Source organism: Phaethon aethereus, assembly GCF_964289735.1.
Source record: "Phaethon aethereus genome assembly, chromosome: 2".
Taxonomy (NCBI): domain Eukaryota; kingdom Metazoa; phylum Chordata; class Aves; order Phaethontiformes; family Phaethontidae; genus Phaethon; species Phaethon aethereus.
Genome location: NC_138582.1, coordinates 18,566,954 through 18,589,204, shown reverse-complemented (window position 1 = coordinate 18,589,204; position 22,251 = coordinate 18,566,954). Strand labels below are relative to the sequence as shown.

Sequence of the window (22,251 nt, the reverse complement as noted above, 5' to 3'; positions counted from 1 at the left end):
CAGACTGCACTGCAGAAGCTCTAAACAAGGCTAATGTGAGTCCCAAATGAAGAACCTCTTTTGATATTGCCAGTCTGAATACTTATTGACCAGTATCCAGACCAGTATATTGGGTAAAGGCTGAGAGAGCTGGGACTGTTCAGCCTGGAGAAGAGAAGGCTCATAGGGGGATTTTATCGATGCATATAAATCTGACGGGAAATTCTATAGGAGATGGAGTATTTTGGCTCTGGCTGGGATGGAGTTAATTATCTTCATAGCAGCCCATACTATGCTGTGCTTTAGATTGTCTAAACCAGCGTGGATAACACACTAACGTTTCTGCAATTGTTAAGCAGTATTTGCACAGCATCAAGTCTTTCTCTGTTTCTCACTTTGCCCATGCAGCAAGTAGGCTGGAGGTGGGCAAGAGGTTGGAAGGGGGCACAGCTGGGACAGCTGACCCCAAGTCACCAAGGAGATACTCCATACCATATAATGTCATGCTGAGCAATAAAACTCAGAGATAGACTTTCCAAAGGGGCCATTGCTCAGAATTGATCTGCTTGTGGGAAGTGATGCCTTTGCATCTCTTGATTTTCCTTTTTCTCTTTCCTCCCTATCTTTATTTTGACCCACGAGTTTTTCTCACTTTTTCTCTTCCAATTCTACAAATACTTACGAAAGAAGATTCAGCACTGTTCAGATTCGTAACTATTCAGGCTAAGAAAGTTTATACCATAAGAATAACTATCTCAAAAGACAGGAAATGTTAATGATAAGGTTCATGTGCTGGGCTTGGACGTACCTATATAAATTAAATACCTTGACACTTACATAGTAACACAGCACTGGAAGGCCTATCTTTAATAATAGGGTACAGTGCTATGCTACCACAGGCTATTACATGGCATAATTATGAAACTTTCATTTGAAAAATAACTACATACTCTTGTAGTATCTTGAAATATTTTCCTTTCATTGTTAGACTTATATTAGTTTTATTAGAATTAATTTTAAAAAGATGATGGAGAGTTCTTGAAACATAAGAACATTTTTTGAACAAGTGAAAACAAATGATTTAAGCACAGGGAAAAAAAAGGATATTGACAACTGCATTGCAGAATTACCTGTAATACTGTTCTACTTGCTAAAAATTCAGTATAATATAATAGTTCAGTGATAATTAAATAATTATATGCTAATAATTATATACACTACGTGTCAATAGACACATGTAACAATCATATACATTTTCCGAAGTTGTCACTTCATGAAATAGATATGTATTGCTGTTTCCTGCATACCTTCTAGGCCAGAGATCTGAAAAGATTTTTTCCTATTTTAATCTTTATACTTTAATTTTGTCAGTCTACATATCTGTAAGAAGTTTTTGTTAGGAATCTTTCATTATCATTTTGGTTCCAAACTGGGTTGTCCTAAACAATAATCCAAACTCATACAAAGTTAGTATCAGACACGAATCTTAAGATGGAGAAAGTCTTTTACTTATGAATTATCTTTATGAAACATTGGGTTTTAGTTACACATTTAAAACTGCTCACACGCTTAGATATTTTTATATGCTGATATAATTGACTGAAAATTATCCTATTTTTTCTTATCCTTTCCAAGACTGAAAAAAACTTCAAAATACCCCTCTAGAAAAGACAGTGGTTTAAGTATCAAACTACACAAAGTACTGTCAAAGCAGGTTTCAGTATGCTAAAAGTTCTGGGGTTTTTTGAGGTACAATTATGAAACTATATTATTTTGATGAGTGATGAGTGTTTTCCTGTTAATTTTATCCTCATTTGTCTTTTGACTGCATATTCATCCTATGAGCAAAGAATTTGCATTCCTTAAAAATCTTAAATCTATTACTACTGTTTTCTCAAATACTTACTGGTATACACAAGCTGAAAACCTTCATCAGTGCCCTCCACGTCTGAGTTAAATTCCAACCACAAATGATTTGAAGTACTACTTAGTGTCAGACCTCTTAACGATGCCCCAGTATATGCACCCAGCAGGTGAGCAGTGTTGTCTTTGCCGTCATAGATCTGTAAAACAAATGTTTTACGGTTACGAAGAAAAAAAAAAAAAAGAAATATTTGATTTGCCAAAGAATTTTGTACGTCTCCATTAAAAGGGAGGACAGGTCTGCAGAGGGAGATCTATTGCCAGTCAACCTGAAGCACTATTTGCATGTTTGTCTACCTTGAGTTAAGTTGACTTAATTTTCAAATGCACAATTTAAAACATGTCAGTTCCTTTTTTGCATAACAGTAGAAGTGGGCAGAGGTGTCATATCAGCTCAGTGCTTTTAAACATCTGTGTTTTCTCTTTCAGTGCCAGTATTGTAATGCACAACCTATCAACAGACACCTATTTTGTGTAGCTGTGTCTGCTTTAAGTCACTGAGGTGGCATAGTAGAAAAACTCACATCTCCCAAAATTTGGCTTGTTAAACAAATGTTTGAATTTCTTTTCTATGTAAAAAGAGGTACAAATATAACTATAAAGTAAAAGGAGACTAGGAAATAAAATAAATCAAACAACTGCTTCTGTACGTTGAAAAAGTAATGTAATCTATATGTAAATTGGAATACAACACTAATTATTTTTCTTCAATAGTTGCTCTTTTCCATATTTGAAACAGAAACTTCTATCAGACTACTAAATATGTAAACCAATCCCTTAATACTTCTCAGCAAATTTCCTTACAAGCTTGGTTGCTTTAAAACATTGCATGTTGTTGCATTCTTATAATTCCTAAAAAAAGTTAAAATTAACAATAATTGCTAACCTGAACGTACGTCCTGTAGGATTTATTTACTGGCTTCTATAATAGCTAAAACTTTGATAAATGGGTTTTAAGAACAATTTCATTTGCAAACCAGTAAATTGACCTCTGAATAATTTTTAAATTGCAATATAGGGAAATTCTAAAGTTTTAGTAAAAAAATACTGAATTGTCTCCAGTTCTAAAGAAGATCTAATTGTATTAATGTGAAATGTAATTAAAGCTTGCATTTGTAAACAGAAATCTATACCACAATGAAATCAAAACTACACCAGCAATAGTTGTAAGGCAACAAAGTGAATGTGAAATATTATGATCCCTGTTCCCCTTCTGTGAGAATGACTTAGACACGTAAGTCTTATTTTGCAGGAATACTCATGTCTCTATTAATAACAAAGTCTTTATCTTTAATGATATGCTGAAATAAAACAAATAAGCCATTCCTAGTTACCGCTAATGAATAAATAATTGTACAATTGTTTAAGAAGCACAGTAAAATGACTTGGTATCATTCCTTATTTTTTTACTGAAACGAGCAAATAAATTCAAGCCAGCTTCACATTTAAATGGCAATGATGTCCTTCAATGGAGTAAAAATAAGAAAGTAAAGGGAAAAAAAAAAGTGTAATTAGTGCCTATCAATTAAAAAGTAATTTAAAAATATATGTAATAGTATTAAAATTAATTTCTTAATTTTATTTTAAAATTGTTTCAAACTATACTGAGACCAGTAATCAAGCCATAAAAAAAACCACACCAAAAAATTAGTTCTGGACTTAGTGGACTTAGTTTTGTTTCGGTAACTGAAAGAAAAACTTCCATTCTGGGAGAATTGTTGCTATCCTACAAAGATATTTACATAATGGCAGACTTAAAGAAAACCAGTTCTTTCTCCTAATGTCTCCAAGCTATAACGCCCAAGGATTCAGGATCTATTTTATTTTTAAACACTACATAAGAGTAGTCCATTTCCTGCTATGTGTGCATCACTAATAACTAACCAAAGGAAGCTATTAGTAAATTATACCAACTGTTCTCGATGTCTCGCCAGAAATTCCCATAAGCCACTTCATTATCCAAATTTTCTTCATGTTAAAATTTCCCCACACAAACTTTATTGTGAATTTTGTTAAGTGTCCTACCATATTAAACTTTTCACATTGGCACACTGATATCTCTCCACAGTTGATACTAATTGTACTTTATGGGCTAACTAGCTGTCCCACTGTATAATACTTCTAAGCCTATATCATTTCTATGAAGGAACAAAATTTAAAGTACCCTAACACTTCTGAAACTGTATGATTCTTGGAGTAGGAGAACTGCACTTGGATGAGGGAGGGATGTGATTCATTTGAACAGGAAATTGAAATTATTTATTTTCTTTCGGTTGCTGACTTTAAAATATTCAAAGTAACATATATGCCTCTTCTTGAGATAGTGGGGTCTCCCTTAGTACAATGGATGCATAAATTGAGACATATACTACAAAATAAGTCACATCTTTTTTGTGTTTCATGCAAGTTAATGGACACTAAATAGAAATTTTTAGATGATACTATTTAAGTTGCAAAGAAAGTGGTAACAGCCTACATTCTCTTGTGAGATTTGCAGAATCATAATTTTCTTCCTGAAATAGGTGGGAGTTTTGCTAAATGTTTTGAATAACTTAGTAATTCAGTTTCAAAATTTGATCCAGAAGACGAGATTGTATGTGAATTAATGTAGCACCATTATCATATTTTTAATACACAAATATTCTTTCTTAAAGGCGTTGCCAACACATCTGAATTTATGTCACTTGGGTGGTAAATGTATGGCAAAGAATAATCATTATGAAAATATTATTTGGTTGGATGCATTTCCTGAAAGCCATCTTGTGGCTTTAATGCAAAGATAATTGATTCATGACTGTATAATGCCTGAATATGCCAGTGACAATCTATCCGTAAAACAGAGGTCCACCTCTATCAGCTATTTAAAGGCCTGATCTGTTATATTATTAATTCATAAAGAGGAACAGAGACACTGAAAATTGAATTAATGTTCTTCATATCACAATGATATTTTGAAATGTTATAGAAAAGAATGCTAGTAATGAACATTTTTTGCGTAAATATGATTTCAAGTGATAGATGTAATGTTTAATTTGGGGAAGAGGGATTATGTTTACATTTACAGTTAGAGGACAAATAAAACTTCCTATGCTTTCTAGGGGCTCTGTTGTCTACAAATTTTAAATGGAAATTAATGACCTTTTTTCTGGTAACTTATTTAACTCCATAAAATTTTAGAAAAAAAATAGTATAAAGTGAATGTATTTAATTTGGGCATTTTAATTTTTGAGAATTGCCACTGAAACATAAAAGACATGGATATGAAGATCTGTGCCTTTATAAAGAGAAGAAATAACATCAAATCAACAGCTCAGAGCTGAGGCTGTCAACAACCTGTCAAATGTATCACATCGCATGCAAAGAGAAGCACTAATATAAACACAGAAAATAGCCCATATGTTTGTTTGGGTTTTTTCCCCCCACATTTATTACCTATTTCTCACACATGTTTTCAGGATGATACTGCTAAAAGGATTATGATAATGAGTGTGGAGATTCTTAAGAAACAAATTACCAAAAAGCTCCAAACATTATCTCCCTTCAAGTCTTTGCAGCAAAAACCCTCAAAAACTGAATCATGTGCACACATTCCAAAGCTGGCCCACAAGTGAGAGAGCAAACATGCAGTCAAACCGAGTCCTCCATATTTTGCAGGAGCACGAGGAGTGATGAGCCAAGCACAGGGGATGGGGACCCTTAATGCCAGTTTTTCTATTTGGTTTATTGACACACTGTTACCTGCTTGTTGCTGTTTTAATGGAAAGAAAATAGAGTGTTTTAAAAATAGAAAATAGAGTGTTTTGATAGAAAGAAAAAGAAAGATTGCTTCATTACAGTATCAAAAATAATTCTTAAAGCTAATTTTTTCCACAGAGGTGCAATCTCATCTGGCACATCAGCTCTAACCTACTACAAAAGGAAAAAAAACAATGACCACAGACAACTGGTGTTCTCTTTCCATCTCAGTCCTTTTCATATGTGGTGTTCCTTTCTCTTTTGTTTTTAGGTTCTTTTATGGAATCTACCTGCAGATTTTTGGCGGGGCAGGAGTTTGTTTTTTGCAACGTTAACAGAAAACTACTCATTAATTAGTACAATGCATAGGTACATTTCTATTTATGTTGAAATCGACTGAAAATAAAGAAAACGATCATATTATCTTTGTTCAAGCTTCAATTTCAATAAAAGGTTCCTTTCCGCCAGTAAATTAGAAAAGTATATTAAAAGATATTTGACATAAAAGAATACTTCCTACATTCAACTGATTTAAACGCAAAGTGTTCACCACTAACAATGGGCTATTCAGGCAAGCAGAAGAATGGCAACTCTGTCCCTTTCCCTGAGAATCTAAAGGGTTTGCTTACAGCTATCAGAGACTACAGAGCTTACAAACAAAACTGGTGGGTGGATATAAAAGCAGGGAAAAAAAGCAGGTAGAAATGTTCTCATTCTTTGGAAAACATGTATTCTTTTTCCCTGCCTCACACATAGGCAGTTTACTCTAAAAATTTTGAATTTTGGAAACATATCACACAAACTCAGTTATCAGTACAATTTCAAAGAAGGAAACAATTGTTATACAATTTCTGAATTTAATATTAAATGGATTGGCATATAATGACTGTACAGAACTTTAATTCTTCATATGCCTTCATGAAATTTTCATTAATATTAAAACAAGATGTGGCACTATCAAGAGCAGGTACTAGCCCTACACAAATAAAAGTAGAGAGACATATATTTCTTATAATACCCAATAAAAAACAACCAGACAAACAAAAAACCCCACCTACAACATTAATGTAAGTAGCCAGCGCAGTTACATCAAGGAGAGAATTGCATACTAAATGAAGAACATGGAAAATAAATTGTATTTTCTGAAACCTCTGTTCTATATCAGTTCATAATTGATAAATGGCAACCCCTCCTTCTACACCTGAGGAGTAACAGTAAGGGTGGTGATTTGTTTGTGTTAAATACGCTCTTTCCCTCTAATGCTGTATTCCCAGTCCAGCTGTTTCATTGTTTCTATCACAGTGCTTGTCAGGTATAAATTTGATCCATGGTAGTTAATTCTTGTGGTAAACAGCAGACCATATGAGTTGATTAAATAGCATATCACAAGTTTAGTGGAATATTCAGTCTACTCAGAGTTTGAATGGAATTTTATGTGCATAACTCTAGTAGTCAAAAATATTAGCTGACAAAGTAACACACAGTACATGATCAACTTCTTCAACATTTTCACCCACCAGTTCTGAAGAACAGAGATACATTATCCATTTCTTAATCAAAGTCTGTAGCTAAAAGACTGAGCTTTAACTATGAAATATTATGGGGTTTCTTCATTTGTGTTTGAGGAAAGGAAGCCCTGTCCAGAAGCTGTTGTTTTTCCAAATGGTGAATTCCTTACCCTCCCTTCATAGTTAAAAGGGAACTGTGTATTCACTATATGTCACTCAGCTTTTTGCTGTAAGGCTGGATGACAATTTTTTTTAAACTTAACTTCTTTCCATTGCCATTTTTCATTCCAGAAGACTTTATTATACTTTACTTACCTTAGAGATTTCTTAGAGTTTGGTCAAGACATTAATATTTAAATATATTTAAATGATATATATTAGATAGGTTTACAGCATTTTTTATTATCGATTCACTTAAAACTAAAGTTAAATTATAACCTTAATGTCCTACTCCCGTAGCCAAATATCTATTCTCCGCCATCAGCAAAATAGGCAAAGTCGTCAGTATTTTTCCTTTTTTATTTTAGTTACCAGTTCTGTAAAAATAAAAGGCAGTTCCTGTAAACTTATCTTCAAATGTGCTTTATTGGGGTTAATGTAAATCAGTCTAAGAGAATACAGGGAAAAATGTGGATAACCAAGACTACTTTCCTGACCTTGAAAATACTAACTTTAAATACTAAGGATGTTCCCAAGTCAGTCACACACCAAATCTTCCCCTGATTCTTTTTCAGCCCCTGGAGATGAGGAGGAATCAATAATAATAGGGATCCACAGATAGCTTCAGAACTGGGTCCATGAGAAAAGCTTTGGAATGACTGACTGCTGCTTTGTATTTCCTAAAACAAGACTCCTTTATCAAATGAACACATGAAAAAAGAGTCTGATGGGATTAAGACTATTTGTAAGAGCTTCATCTGAGACATGAGGCAAGAAGAGGTATGATGGGTTCCACAGATACCATTCCTTCCTACAATATTAAAGGTCAAGTACCTTTGTCTTGCTACAATGTCAGATAGGCTGAAAAAAGTTATAATCATAATAAAGAATATTTCTTGTAGTTCTTTTTAATAGATTGGGAGGAACCTCAGCTCATTATTATAATTCAAATCTGCTGACTTGGAAAACAAACACTCTAATTACTAGATATTACTTTCATCTAATAGACACACCTGCAAAACACAGCAAGTATTTCTGCCACTGACATTAACAGCAGAGTGGTGGCCTCCTTCCATTTATAATTAATTTGACATTACTCTTAAGTTCACATTAACTAACTCACAATATTAAAGTAAAATTTGATTTTATAAGCCTCTGAGTTAATATTTCTAGTTAAATTAAAACATCTGTAGTGCACATGGTTGGAATGATATTTGAGAAATCTTGAGTGAATATACCTCCTCAAAATTGTATGTGCATCAAATGATTAAGAAAGAAAAAAGAAGAAAAAAGTTTGACTTGATTTATATTAATATTCATTTAGGTTTATATCGAAGTTCATATTTATATAACTGTATATAACTGTAGCTCCCTCCCTACAATGCTATGAATTTTACACGAAGACAATAGAGATGAATGGGTTCAACCTAAAACGTCGTATATATTTGGACAGGCATAAAAAATGTGGACAGAAATATTAGGATAGTGATTTGGGTGGATAAGGATTCAAGTTCAAATGTAAGACCTAACTTCAAATATTATGCTAACATTGGTTAATTTAAAGATCTTACCATAACTTTACTAATTGTTCTGGTTCATGAAGAAATTCCAAAACTGTTAAAATGACATACCTGCATACATCATCTGGATGTTTTAATGGTAACTTGAATAACTGGTCTTTTTTGTTTGTTTATTGCCATGCTATTTATATGTTAATAAATAGTAAACATCTTTCAAATTAAATCTTTCTGTATTAATTAATGTCAAAATTAAAAAATATCTATTTGATTCTGAAGTAAGCAGTGAGGTCAAAATAAAATTAACACGCCTGTTCATGCTGGGTATCCAGTAGCCTTTGGTTTATTTTGTTTTGCTTGTGTTTTGTTTTAGGAAAAACACAATACTTTTTTTTTTTTTCTTCTTGCTTCCTCATAAGATTTCATCTTACATTAGGTGTTTAGGTCTGCTTATGCGTTACATGTAATTAACCCCTTTTTGGAAGTGCCTATGTCTGATAACTAATGACAGAAATCCTAACCTAATGCTCAGATGGCTAAAGTTAGATGAGAGAAAACACAGTCCAAATCGTAGCTGTCTTTTAGTAATACATCTCTCCATAATCCTTCTTATTTAAATAGCTATATGTCAGAACATGGCAGAAGGACTTTATTTTTAATCAAACATGATTGACATGTTCTTGTTCTGTTGATTTCTGACAGGCAAGTTTAATTAAAGAGAATATTCTGAAAAATTAGACAATTATTGAATCCCTTTAGGGATATCGTATTGGATTGAGATAGTATGTACTAAAAGACACTCACCCTGTTTTTCATCAGATTTAAATATGTAGTTGGCTAAGCAATATATGCATCTGGAAATGTAGATTTTGGAGAATACAGTAATAAAATTTATGAACAAATAAACAGTATGTGCATAGTACATGGTACTAAATTTATAGAGTGAAATTTCTCTAGAAAACTCTGGAAGGTTCTAGTATCTTATCTTTCCCTTTGTTGTTTCTTTGTTTAATGCAAAAATTCTCTTTACATGTAATTGCTGTGTTTATCGTTTTTGCAGGAGATGTTACATATCACGCAAGTTTAGAGCCATTTAAAATGTAAAAGTCAAGTACAAAATGTAGTATGTAGACAGTATATTAAATTAGGCTTCTGGGTGTAATGTTTATTATGTTTAGATCACCGCTCAAATTTGGAAGATACTGAGGAAGAAAACAGAATTTATAAAAGATGCAACTGATGAATATTTAATGCTATGAATAGAATACGAATATGCATTAAAGCAACTTGGTTTATAGTTTCAATCTCTTTTTTAATTATATGTGGTCAGAAAAATACATGTTTTAAGGAACAGGTTATGGAAACACCTCAGGTTGCCTAATTTTTAACTTTTTAGAAATGGAACTAGTTTAAATACATATTTTCTAAGAAATGCTTAATATAAACTTACCTGATACTGTGCTATCACAGACAGATAAACAATATGAGTAAACACAAATTTAGAAATAACAAAGAGGTTACATGATTACATACCTTAAGAACATCTCCTTGGGCTAAGTGAAATGTTCTGGCAGAAATATTGATTCCTTTTCCTGCTTGTACCTGAATGCTATAAATACATTCATGGTTGTTTTCATAGTTAAGAGGATAATTGGGGGACAGTAAGATTCCTTCATTGCTTGTCGTGGAGGCTCCACATTCAGCTGCAAATAAAAGAAATTATTAAGGGATATTTTAATAGCAAACACAAATACTTTAATAATGGTGATAATGGGAATGTAATGCAACCTAACTCAACATTATTAACATTTATTGATATCTAAAATCTAGCTCTAAATATATGTTCATGACAATGATTGAAGGCTATAACAATATTTCTAAATTGCTGCAATACTTTAATAAAATTATATTAAATAATATGGAGAGTTATAATTATGTTAATGGCACATTCCATAATTAGAAAGTTTTAAAGGACATTTCTTGAATTTTGTTTTGGAGGAAACATACTTGTTTTTATTTCTCCAACTCAGAAATTCATAAAGACCTGTGAATTAAATTAAAGTAAAAGTACTCTAGAAGTTTTTATGTGTATGTGTATATATATATATACATGCACTTGTATAATATACATACATGCAGATACACAGTTTCATACAGATTAATGAAAAAAGATATATTTTTTCCTAATACTAATTTATTGAAAGAATATAGTCAATAGTAACAATTACAGTAAAAAAAGAATTATGCTATATCTACCAGCTAAAAAATAGAAAAAAAATAATTTCACTAATAAATAACTGGAGAAATAGTAACTCTCAGGGACTGAAGAAAAAGAAGATAAAAAGGAATGAAATGGATTTAAGATTAAGAGTTTAAAATAGAAATATGAAAGTCTCTCCAAGTAATACTGTTATTATTCCAAAAAAGAAACCTTATAATTGAGGACTTTGATAATTGAGTTTTAACACACACACAAACACACACACACACACAGAAATTACATAAAAACTAGTGGCAATGCTACATTAGGCATTAATAACTAACTTTCATTTACTATCATATTTTGGACTGTTTACACGATTTTATTTAGGATATTTTTATCACTGAGGTACCAGGTAGTTTAGAACTGGCAAACTATTACATTTCTTTCCTTCTTTTTTTATTTAGTTTTGATATGTGGTCAGTATAGTGCAAGAATAAGAGAACTTAATCTTTTCATAACTGACTTAGCTTAATTGTAAATTTAACTCTAACACTAAATTTTCTGGGTTTATGTTTGTTTTCAGGATCACTTCAATGTTCTTGTCATTTATTTTACACAGTTTCATGAGAATGCACCCCAGTTATTTTAACTTGGGAAATTAATTGTTTTTTAATTTCAAAGAATAAGAAATTGTATTATGCAAAACTATGTGGTTCTTTTAATGGTCTGAAAAGTTGTTTAAACAATCTATGGCATGTATTTTAAAAGCTATTATAGTTTATTAGCATTATTATTACTTCTTCACCTGACTTGTTTGAGTGAAATCCAGGATAATGAAATATATATTTTGTGTATTAACTTTGTACATTAAATGACAAAACAATTGATTAACTATTCTTTCTGTATGCATTTGAAACGAGCATTGTGCAGAAAGCCAAATCAGGCGCAGATCAAAGCAGAAGAAATGCTTGATGACTATGTTTAATTCAACAGCGATACAGAAGTACCCAAGTAATTCAGGTGTCATCAATTTGTCTTAGAACAGTTGGATCCACATAAACTAGGCAGAAGTGAAAAAACCTTCTAGTCACATGATCATGTTCATCCTTTTATTTTATTCTCAAATAAATGGGTATTTGCTACTCTGAAGATGCATAGGTCAGTTTGAATTACAACACATCAGAGTAAGATGATTGTAATTTCAAGTTTGTAGGATATCTTTTCCCATTCCAGAGAGACAGAAAGTCAAAAGGCACAAAGTATTTATGGTATTAAGTTGATCTAACAATTCTGGTTTTGTCAGAACTGTAATTCAAAGCAATTTTAAAAAACTTGAACACAACAGTGTCCTCTTAGGACATTTTTAACTAAAATTTGAGAACTATGCTATGTTTTCTGTTAAAAATAAGGAAATTGTTCATGTCATAATATTTATCAATCTGATTATATTTTTCCTAATATAGAGGGAGAATGTTATGTTCCAGGTTGTGGATTCACCATTACTGGAAGTATTCAAGGTCAGGTTAGATGGGGCTTTGAGCAACCTGATCTAGTGATAGATGACCCTGCTCATGGGAGGGGCGGGGACTAAATGATCTTCAAAGGCCCTTTCCAACCCAAACCATTCTGAAATTCTATGTATGATCTCAACCCTTGTATTAGCAGACAAGAACGCAAGCTTAGTAAACAGTGGTCTTGAAAACCACAGTATAAAAGAATCTCTCCCATACCATTCAGTTATTGCATTACATTTCTGTGGAAGCATGCACTGCAGCCTACAACTGTAGCTTATTTTGTACATTTCTCAGAGGGTTTCTCACAAAATCAGAGTTAGTCCCTTGCTTCCCTACTTGCCGCCTGTCAGTGCAAATTATGACTTCAAAAAAAACCCAAAACCATAAAACACTGAAAACACACATACACAAACTAGCCATATAATTCTAAGTGGAGAATCAAACAGGGAAAAACATGATTAATAAGGCTTTACAAATTATAGCACAGATAGTTCTATCTGCCAATCTCCACTTCTATTTGTAAGCATGAACAGACAGTTATGTTGCTTAAAATTACATGGAAATTCAGGTAACCTATGGTTGCTTTCTATTCTATTAATACTATAGCATAAATCAAAAAATACCAAAATACTTCTACGTGCAGTTAAGTTCTGAGTAAAAAAGTGTCTGAAGAAATGTTAACTGAGGTTTTACATTTAAAATAAATACAAATATTAAACATATGTTACTTGTTTAAAGTGTTTGGAAAATAATTTTAAGAGGCATTATGGTAAGTTACAGAACAAAGAGACTGAAGAGGCAAACCAGGATAAAATTAAGGGAAAATGTGTAAAGAGGGAAATATAGAAGAGAGAAAAGAAGGGACAAAACACTATTTCAGAAGTAAAAGAAAAATCACAGAAGAACAGTCAGTCTGTGACCATCCTTTAAAAACATACTTAGAGCTGTTATCAGAAATTACAAACATTTCTGCACCGCCTTAATGTTCCATTTTAGTAACATTCCTTGTTCAATAGAGATGAAATTCAGGTTGGGTTAGTGACAAAGTTTAAAAAAAAAAATCCACTTATTTCAGGTGAAACTTAGAACCTTCCCCACACATTTTGCTTGTAGGGAAAAAAAAAGGGAAAGTATTCCAATGTCCAGCTGTTTTTCCACAAAGACTTTAATTCAGCCTTATATAAAGTACAAGGATGTAAAACTAATATAGAAGTAAATCACTGTTTCTGGACTTTACCAGAAATATAGAATCATTTCGTATTTAAAAAGGGAAATAAACAAAAACTCAAAGAAAATAATGAAAGGGAAATAGTGATATAATGAGCTATTTATAAGAAATTACTGTTATGTTTTTGGTTATGAATGTGTGTTCATTGCACATTTCCATAATAAAACAAATGAGTTAAAGTACTGTTTATTAGTGTATTTAAATTCTGTAATCCTGTAAAATGCCATTGTTATTGTAATCAAGGAACAAAATACATCTGTTTGGGTAATTTAGCCATTTGAAACTAATTCTTCAATGAATGGCTTTTTTAAAAAAAATATGCTCTACTAGGAGAATTTTGCAAGGTTTCCCACAATTCTGCTGATGAAATGTTCACCATAAAAAATTATCAAACAAAAAAATGTGACATGCTGCTACAGACTGAAGTTCAGCCATTGTTTTCTTCAAGGCAATCCTTTGGAATCAAAAGATACGAGCTGCAAATAGCAGTTCTGTATTTTGAAAAGGTGTTATCTCTTGGTTAGGAGACTAAGTGTGCATTGCAACATCCTGACTGGGCAAGTAAGTGGAAACATTCTGAAAAGGATTTTATCTTTAACCAACAGTTGTAGTAGACTGTAAATCAACTGTTATTTCATAAAGTGTACCTAAATTCACTGATCAAAAAACTGTTTCTTATAAAGCTGTTAATCTTCAGAAGTTCTACCTCTTCAACTGATGGCAGATGTAAGCAAGAAAATAGACTCTTGTCAAAACAAAACAGAGGATAACAAGACAATCCTGAAAGTTGTGACTGAAACTTTATTTCCTTGGATAACCTTTGATGAGGTCATCAAAAGTTTTCCAGGTGCTTTTAGTATTCTGACAGAATTAAGTACAGGGAACCCTATGCTGATGAAGAAAATGAAATGAATGTTGTCTTCTTCAATCAGTAAGAATAGTGTTTTTCTCTTTTATTTCATTTTGTCCCAAAAGACCAGATATCCTTTCATAGAGCTAAAAATGAATAACTGTAATATCTTATTATGTATTTGCAGTACATCAGAGTTGATCTTAACATCATGTGGCTGTCTGTGTATTAAATTTACTTTCAATATACTTTGTACATAGTTTTTTAGCTGTTATTTTACTGCATCATTTATGTTATAATGAAAGATACTATTGTCAGATTTTAGAAGGTCCTGTATTTAAGACCTACACATAATCTTACAGCAAGTTGATGTTTCTACTAAAATGGTAAAATACAAAAGAAATAATTATTAGAAATAATTATTCACATTATTACTATTATTTTTCATAATTAAGAACTACAGCCAACAAGAATGCGGAGGAGTCCCATATGCTTTAAACAATATGCCCCTGCACTGCAACCAACAAAAGGAGGATGGAGAAATAGCCCGACAAATGACCTTTTGCATTAGTATTAACAAGGTAAAATGGATTAACAAATACATGTTCTATATTAGGATAATTTTAAAAACAAATGTGCACAATTTGCCTTTAACTTAAGTACAACTGTATCATAAACAAACAAACAAACAAAAAACCAGCCCCAAAACATGAAAACCTAAAACGGAAATAAAACACAAAATAACTCAAGAACTGTTGGAACTTAGTGAAAATTTCCATGCAGTGAACAGGAACAGTTAAAACTTTATGTTAAATATTAAGATACATAAGAAATGTTAAGAAAGTGCTTATAAGATCATGTTATTATACTAACAGATGGTGAGTCCTCAATGTCTGTATTTTGCTTTGTTCAGAATATCATATTCCTGAAGAAAATAGCAGACCTACAATGACTTCAGAAATATTTAAAGGAATAAATTTACTTCTGACAAACAAAACTGAGATTAGGGTTAATTTGTTCTGAGAGAAATCAATTACTCATTTACAAATTAATATCACAGTCCTTAAACTGAGAATTCATGCTGCCAAAACATTCCAAGTATTAAAAGAAAATTCAGTTAAATCTAGCAAAAGGACACCTTTTCAAACCCAAAATATTAAAACAAACTTTGCCTTAAATTTTGTGTATGCACAGAAATGAATAAAGCTATGCAGCAAGTCTCTAGTGACAGTATGGAATAACATGTGCAGAGGGTAGCTAATGGCTTTCCCGCTAATTAAGTGACCTTCCAGTTACTGCAGATGTATCTGTAGTAGAACCTTCCCTTCATTGGTTACTTAATTGTGCTTCAGTTCAACACTGAATTTATTTTTTCTCTGATACAATATAACCTTTCAGGCATTTCAATTTTTCACTCCACAGGTATCCCCTGAAAAGCAACTTAACTCAAATTTGGCAAAGAAGCTACATCAATAAACAGGAAAAAGAACTGTCAACTTAGCAAAAATCTTTACCAACAAAGATCCATATACAATATTATCTGAAAAGTATGCAATAAACATTACATAAATTACTCAATTTGCCAGTAGATTGGGGGGGCGGGGGGGGATGTCCACTTTTCATCATTTTAAGGGGTATAGTTCCTTGGAAATCTGTATGACCAGAACACCAGAGACTCTGACCTTAGCTGTTTAGGACATACTGATAAACATGGACAGAAAATATAATAAGGAGAAACATAAGTGGAAATAGCATATGAGCACAAGGAAACAAGATTTTAAAGTCAGTGTCTTCCAGCTAAGGTTTAGCAGACTGGAAAGAAATTGTATGGCCTTGAGAAAGCCAAAGGAAAAGGTCCTATGCAGTCAGGAAGCTCTTAAGAAACTAGATTATTTCTTTACAAAGCCATAGAAACAATTATGGGTTATAAATTCTGACAAGATAGTTATAACGAAAGGTAATGCAATTTGGCTATTTAATTTTATCTATTTAATTACTTTTACTTTAAAGTAATAATAATTGCTCTTGTTTGTTCTTGTTTATGGCACAGTTACAGGAATATTCAAACTAGCAACTAGTAAGTTAACTATGGCATTGAAAACTATAAAGAGAACTAGGCAGAGACATCTGAACTCTAAATGCATCAGAACCAGTTCACAGGCACTACGACCCCACGAAAACAACTGAACTGCATATTCACAAACTTAAGATGATACTTGTGCTCTGTATCACAAGCTGGAGACATGCCCCTAATACAATGTTGAAAATGTTGATTACCTATGACTATGCAGAGCTTAGATTTTGCTTCTGGAAGAAAGTAAAAGTGGACAAGTAGTCATACTTTCTTTAACTATTCTTTGAAGAATCTACTACTCAGAATTAAAAAAGAATATTTTTCACTTTCTATGTTCAAGTTCAAAGCAAGCAATTTAAAGATTCTCGAGTCTTTTTTTAATCGTTAGTACATCCATTTATTAATAGATTGTACTGGGTTTGTCTGGGATAGTCCATACAGTGAGTGTTTTAGATTTGTGACCAAATCAGTGTTGATAACACGCCAACATTTTAGCTACTGCTGAACAGTGCTTGCCCAGTGTCAAGGCCTTCTGTTTCTCATGCTGCCCGCGCAGTGAGTAGCCAAGAGGCTGCGACGCGACACAGCTGTGACAGCTGACCTGAATTGACTGAAGCGATATTTCATGCCGTAGAGTGTCATGCTCCGCAATAAAATTAGGGGAGTTTTCTCAAAGTAGTCATTGCTTGGGGATTGACAGGGCATCAGTCTGCTGATGGTCAGTGACTGCCTTTGTGTCACTTTGCTCTTTTTTTCCTGTCGCTTATTAAACTGTCTTTATTTTGACCCACAAGTTTGTGGTTGGTTTTTTCCTTGCTTTTGAACCTCCTATTCTCTCCCTATCCCACTGGGGCGAGTGAGTAGGTGTCTGGGTTGGGGACTCCTCTGCCAGCTGGGGTCAACCCATCACACAGATTAAGATCCTATAACATTCAGACTATTTCATAGTTATTTCATATACTATTCAGACTATTAAAAATATGTAGCACTAAAAAAAGCAGTCTCAAAAAACTAGTCTAGTGCAAAATTTCCTGCTAATATTTTTCTTATTTCAACAAATAGAATAGAAAAAAGTGGATTTATTTCTTTTGTCTTCTCCAATAACATGCGCTTCTGAATATTATTGAAAAATTGGGGAATTTGCCTGAGTAAACAGGAGGAAAACTCAATAAAATAAATGTGAAGTTTTATGATTAGTAATCAACTGCACAGAAAGTTGTAAGGACTAACAGTAGATCAAAACCTTTGAATAGCTCACCAGTATGGCTGGCTTCCTCTTAACATGAGATTAAGATATATAAATGTGAGCACTGTCTGTGTCTCTTCTATTTGATAGTGGTAAGGCCTCAGATTTGAGCAATGTATTTAGCTTTAGGAAGTTCATTTCAAAGGATAGGTAAGTAGATAAGTACAGAAATTCCCAAGGCAAGAGGCAAGGATGACCACAAATCTGAAAAGACTGCCAATTGATGTTTTGATACAAAACAAGGCACCGGTCTTCAATATATGGAAACATCTAAAGAGAGACGTGGAAACACTTATCACATTAAGTAGACTTGATTTCAACGGTTGCCTCTTCCCCCAAAAATAAAACCTCCCCCTCAATTTTAATTATTTGTTTAAAAAAAAATTAACTTTCACAGGATAAAGTATGTGATATTACTGCTTGCTAATCATGAGAGGGCAATATTAAATTAATATTAAAGTTTTCAGAATTGAATTATGATGTGGTCAATTTCTCAGTTACTGTTATGATTTTTTACAATATTATTCATTGCATGTCTCTAGATGTACTGAAAATGAGACACAAAAAAACCAGCCAACAAAACACAAACAAAATCAAAACAAAACAATGACAGTAGGTTAACATTGTTTGTTAGTTAACTAAAACTACCATACATATGTTGGAAACACAAATGATAAAATTCACAAGTGATTACAGACATCAACCCCAAAATAAGCTGAATCACATAGTGGAGTCCTAGCTATACTGAAAGTACATGCATTTACTATAAAGATAACGTTAGGATATTAGGAATGATGTACATTTTATATACATTTTTGTATATAAACAAAACATATAGATGTATTTGTGTGAACCCCTACCAATCATGTAATTAGTGAATGTGGATATTTGTAATTATCATGTTCATCAGGATTTAGAAATAGTAATATTAATTCTGTAACAGTTTATCAACTTCAAAGCTATTAGTCATTTAACAGAAACAACCAAATAAACAGAAATATGAAAAATATTTCTGCATTTGTAGAGAAGACTTATTATAAAAATTGTTTCAGCACAATCAAGCCATATGGAATTCAGGTAACAACATCATTTGTGCAGTTCAGCTTTAAAAATTAAGTTTAATATATTTGTTTTCTATTTGAACATTACTTTTTAATATATTAATTTGTAAAGTAAAAATGTCACTTATTTGTTAAGTTTTAATTTCAAATTAAATTTTTTAAACAAATATATATGAGGAAGAAATTTTTCACAATGAGGGTGGTGAGACAGTGGCAGAAGTTGCCCAGAGAGGTAGTAGATGCCCCATCCCTGGAAACATTCAAGGTCAGGTTGGACGGGGCTCTGAGCAACCTGATTGCGTTGAAGATGTCTGTGATTATTGCAGGGGGGTTGGACTAGATGACCTTAAATGGTCCCTTCCAACCCAAAGATTCTGTGATTCTATGATTATATGTGGCACCAGAAATATAGCAAAGACAGTAGAAAACCATCATGAGATGACTCACTAAGAATCTGAAATGGCTGGTTCATATACAACATATGTTGTCCTAGCTACCATATGTTGTTTATTTTCTGTCTGTAAATTAAAGGTTACAACACATTTAAGTCACCGTTGCATTTTAAGTTCTAGTAAAATCTTTTAAGTTTAATTCTAAAACAAATCAATGAGCTATGAATCTTGTCAAATTTTCAGGAAAAGAAAATAACAGGTATGTATAACCAAAATAGAGGATCAATACATAAACCTATAAACATGTGTTACTAAAATGAGATTAATTTATTTAACTGCATGGCAAATTTCAAGCAATCTAAGGGATCTGATAACCCAAATCACACTGAGTTTTAAGCATTGGAAACAAACAAATAAAAAAGCTTACAATACTGTAAATTTATTAAATTCAGTCTTTTCCTATTTAAGGAATTTTCAAAAGATATTTATGATTCCATTAATTTTTCAAATTCTGAATTTAGTCAAATTCAGGATTATTAACAGTCAAAAAATACTGTCAAAAATCCATTTGCAGCCAATGAATGACATATGAACACCACCAGAAATATTCATTCTTATTGGTCCTGACCTCTGTGCTTCTTAGGGTCTTAAATTTCAGGAGTAAGTGAACTAGAAAGCAGTCATAACTAACACCTATTGTTCTGACATCCTATTTATTCCCAAACCTTTTCTGAAGGCTGCAAACACTATCTGCTATCACATGACTAGAACAACTATGACCATCATGAAGGATTTCTTAACATGTGAATGGAAGCACATGCTAATGAATCACTTTGGTCACATTACCTGTGTCTACACTGCTAAATGCATCCACTCCTGGAAGAGATCCCTGGCTCACAGATTAGATGGTGAAGTATGGTGTCCATTTTCATTGCTCAGAGCAATGAGCAATGTTGTGCCTTTTTTTTTAAAAAAAAAAAACCACCTCTGGAGAAGCTCGAACAGGTTTCACTTATTTCCAGTCTGAAACTCTCTTATTTCAATTTATGCCTTTTCCTTTCATCTTTCTGTCATAAACTGTTGTGAAGGACCTTGCTCCATTGTCTTTGTGATCTCCTCACAGCCGTTGAGAACTGCTATTAGGTTCTCATGAAGCAGTCTCTTCTTCAGGCTGAAAAGACACATTTCTCTCTCCTTTCACCACAGGATCAGTGCTCCAGCTTCCAACTATCTTGGTGACCTGCCATCAAACTTGTTCCAGTTTATCTGTGTCTTGCTATGAACATTTGTTAGTTCCCAGTTCATGTTGTATGTATGTGAAAGTGTATATGAGATCAGAAGCATCAAAGCTCATAAATCACTTTGTCAGAAAATGCCAAACATGAGAAACAGCAGCAATATATAAATTTTCTGAATCTAATAAATGTGGTCACCAGGAATTTCTACTCTCTAGTTGTTTGAATTTTATTATTATGGCATATAAATTAAGCACAAAATTGACAAAGGTTTAATGTTTATGGGAGGGATGTGGCTGATTAAGTCATTCTAGTGGAGATTATCTCTCATTTTCAAAGATAAGGAGACAATACATTGACTGGAAAATAATTTACTCCTTGTGTTCTATCTTCCTCTTTTATTTTTCCCTGCCAAACACACAAACATAAACACTATGTCATGAAAACTAAATAGCAATTTTTTTCATTTATGCTTCTGCACAAGTTCTTCTTTACTGATAATTTACCAATTCATTTTTAGTATACTAACATATCCAGAAATTTATTACTAAAATTTAACCCGTCTTCACAATTGTGCATGCATTCATTATTATTCTTATGGTTAAAAATTCATCAACCTCAACACTAAAATAACTTCTATTTATGCAAAACACTGATTCAGCTTCTAAACCATCTCTTCAGTAGATACATACATAAATGTCACGTATGCATATGCCAAATTCAGAACTTCTGTTATACCAAGGTAAGTATAGGTATAGTTTGGATGTGAAAATTATGATACAGTTATCATACATATTATGTTATTCTACAATTAGATTCTGAAAGAAACTTATGTTTCACTATCACACAATTCAGTATTAAAAATAACATATTTCTAATGCACATTGACACAGATATTTTCATAGATAAACCTTTCCATATAGCATATAGTCTTAACTAAATAAAAATGTAGATGCCTAAATAGCTATCCTAATTTTAAGAGATTTTGTTGTTGTTGTTTTAACAGTTCTCAACAGAACCGAAAATCAAGACATTTAGGAAGAAATCAGCTCAGACAACATTAGCTATTAAAAGTTGTTTATAGTCAAAGCTACATATGTAGGCTACCTCTACAGTGAGTGGAGTGTGTTAGGAACCGTCAGAAATTATTTCCCCTTGGTTATCTTAGTTATCGTTTTAAAACAAGAACAACTGTTCTGAGGATATTCTGAGTATATGGTTCTCTACTGTAACCTACATAGGAAGCCCAGGTTGACTGTACTCCTATATATAGACCTAATTTTATGACGTATCTCTGGTCTAAGTGCTGTAACTATATTTGCACAATTTTGTAATACAGGTATCACTTGGAAACTTGCATTGACAAAAGAGAGTCAGTTATTAGGCATCTGAACTGGTAAATGTTGATTTAAATTTATATTCAGTTGTCCTAACCTATTAATTAAAATAAGAGCTGTGCCCTCAATTTGAACTGCTTTCAAACATTGACTATGAAGTCCACTGTTCATTCTAACACTAACTATATTAAGAAAAGATTAAATAAATTTTACTAAGGAGATATGGAGAATATGAAAGTAAATTAAAAAGTAAGAGGTGTATTAACATGCTTTTCCGTGCTGTAAATCTG

The 22,251-nt window shown here is 32.5% G+C and overlaps 1 protein-coding gene across 3 annotated transcripts in view; it reads right to left on the bottom strand.

Annotated features, from left to right (window-relative positions):
• Nucleotides 1-22,251, bottom strand: part of CSMD3 (CUB and Sushi multiple domains 3) — a gene marked incomplete at its 5' end in the record, with an annotated part of 769,714 nt that overhangs the window by 292,219 nt on the left and 455,244 nt on the right. For all 3 annotated transcript variants that reach the window (XM_081996335.1, XM_081996336.1, XM_081996337.1), the window contains 2 exons: nt 1,886-2,042; nt 10,355-10,524. In XM_081996335.1, the coding sequence (XP_081852461.1) occupies nt 1,886-2,042; nt 10,355-10,524 (327 nt within the window). The remainder of the gene's footprint in view (nt 1-1,885; nt 2,043-10,354; nt 10,525-22,251) is intronic.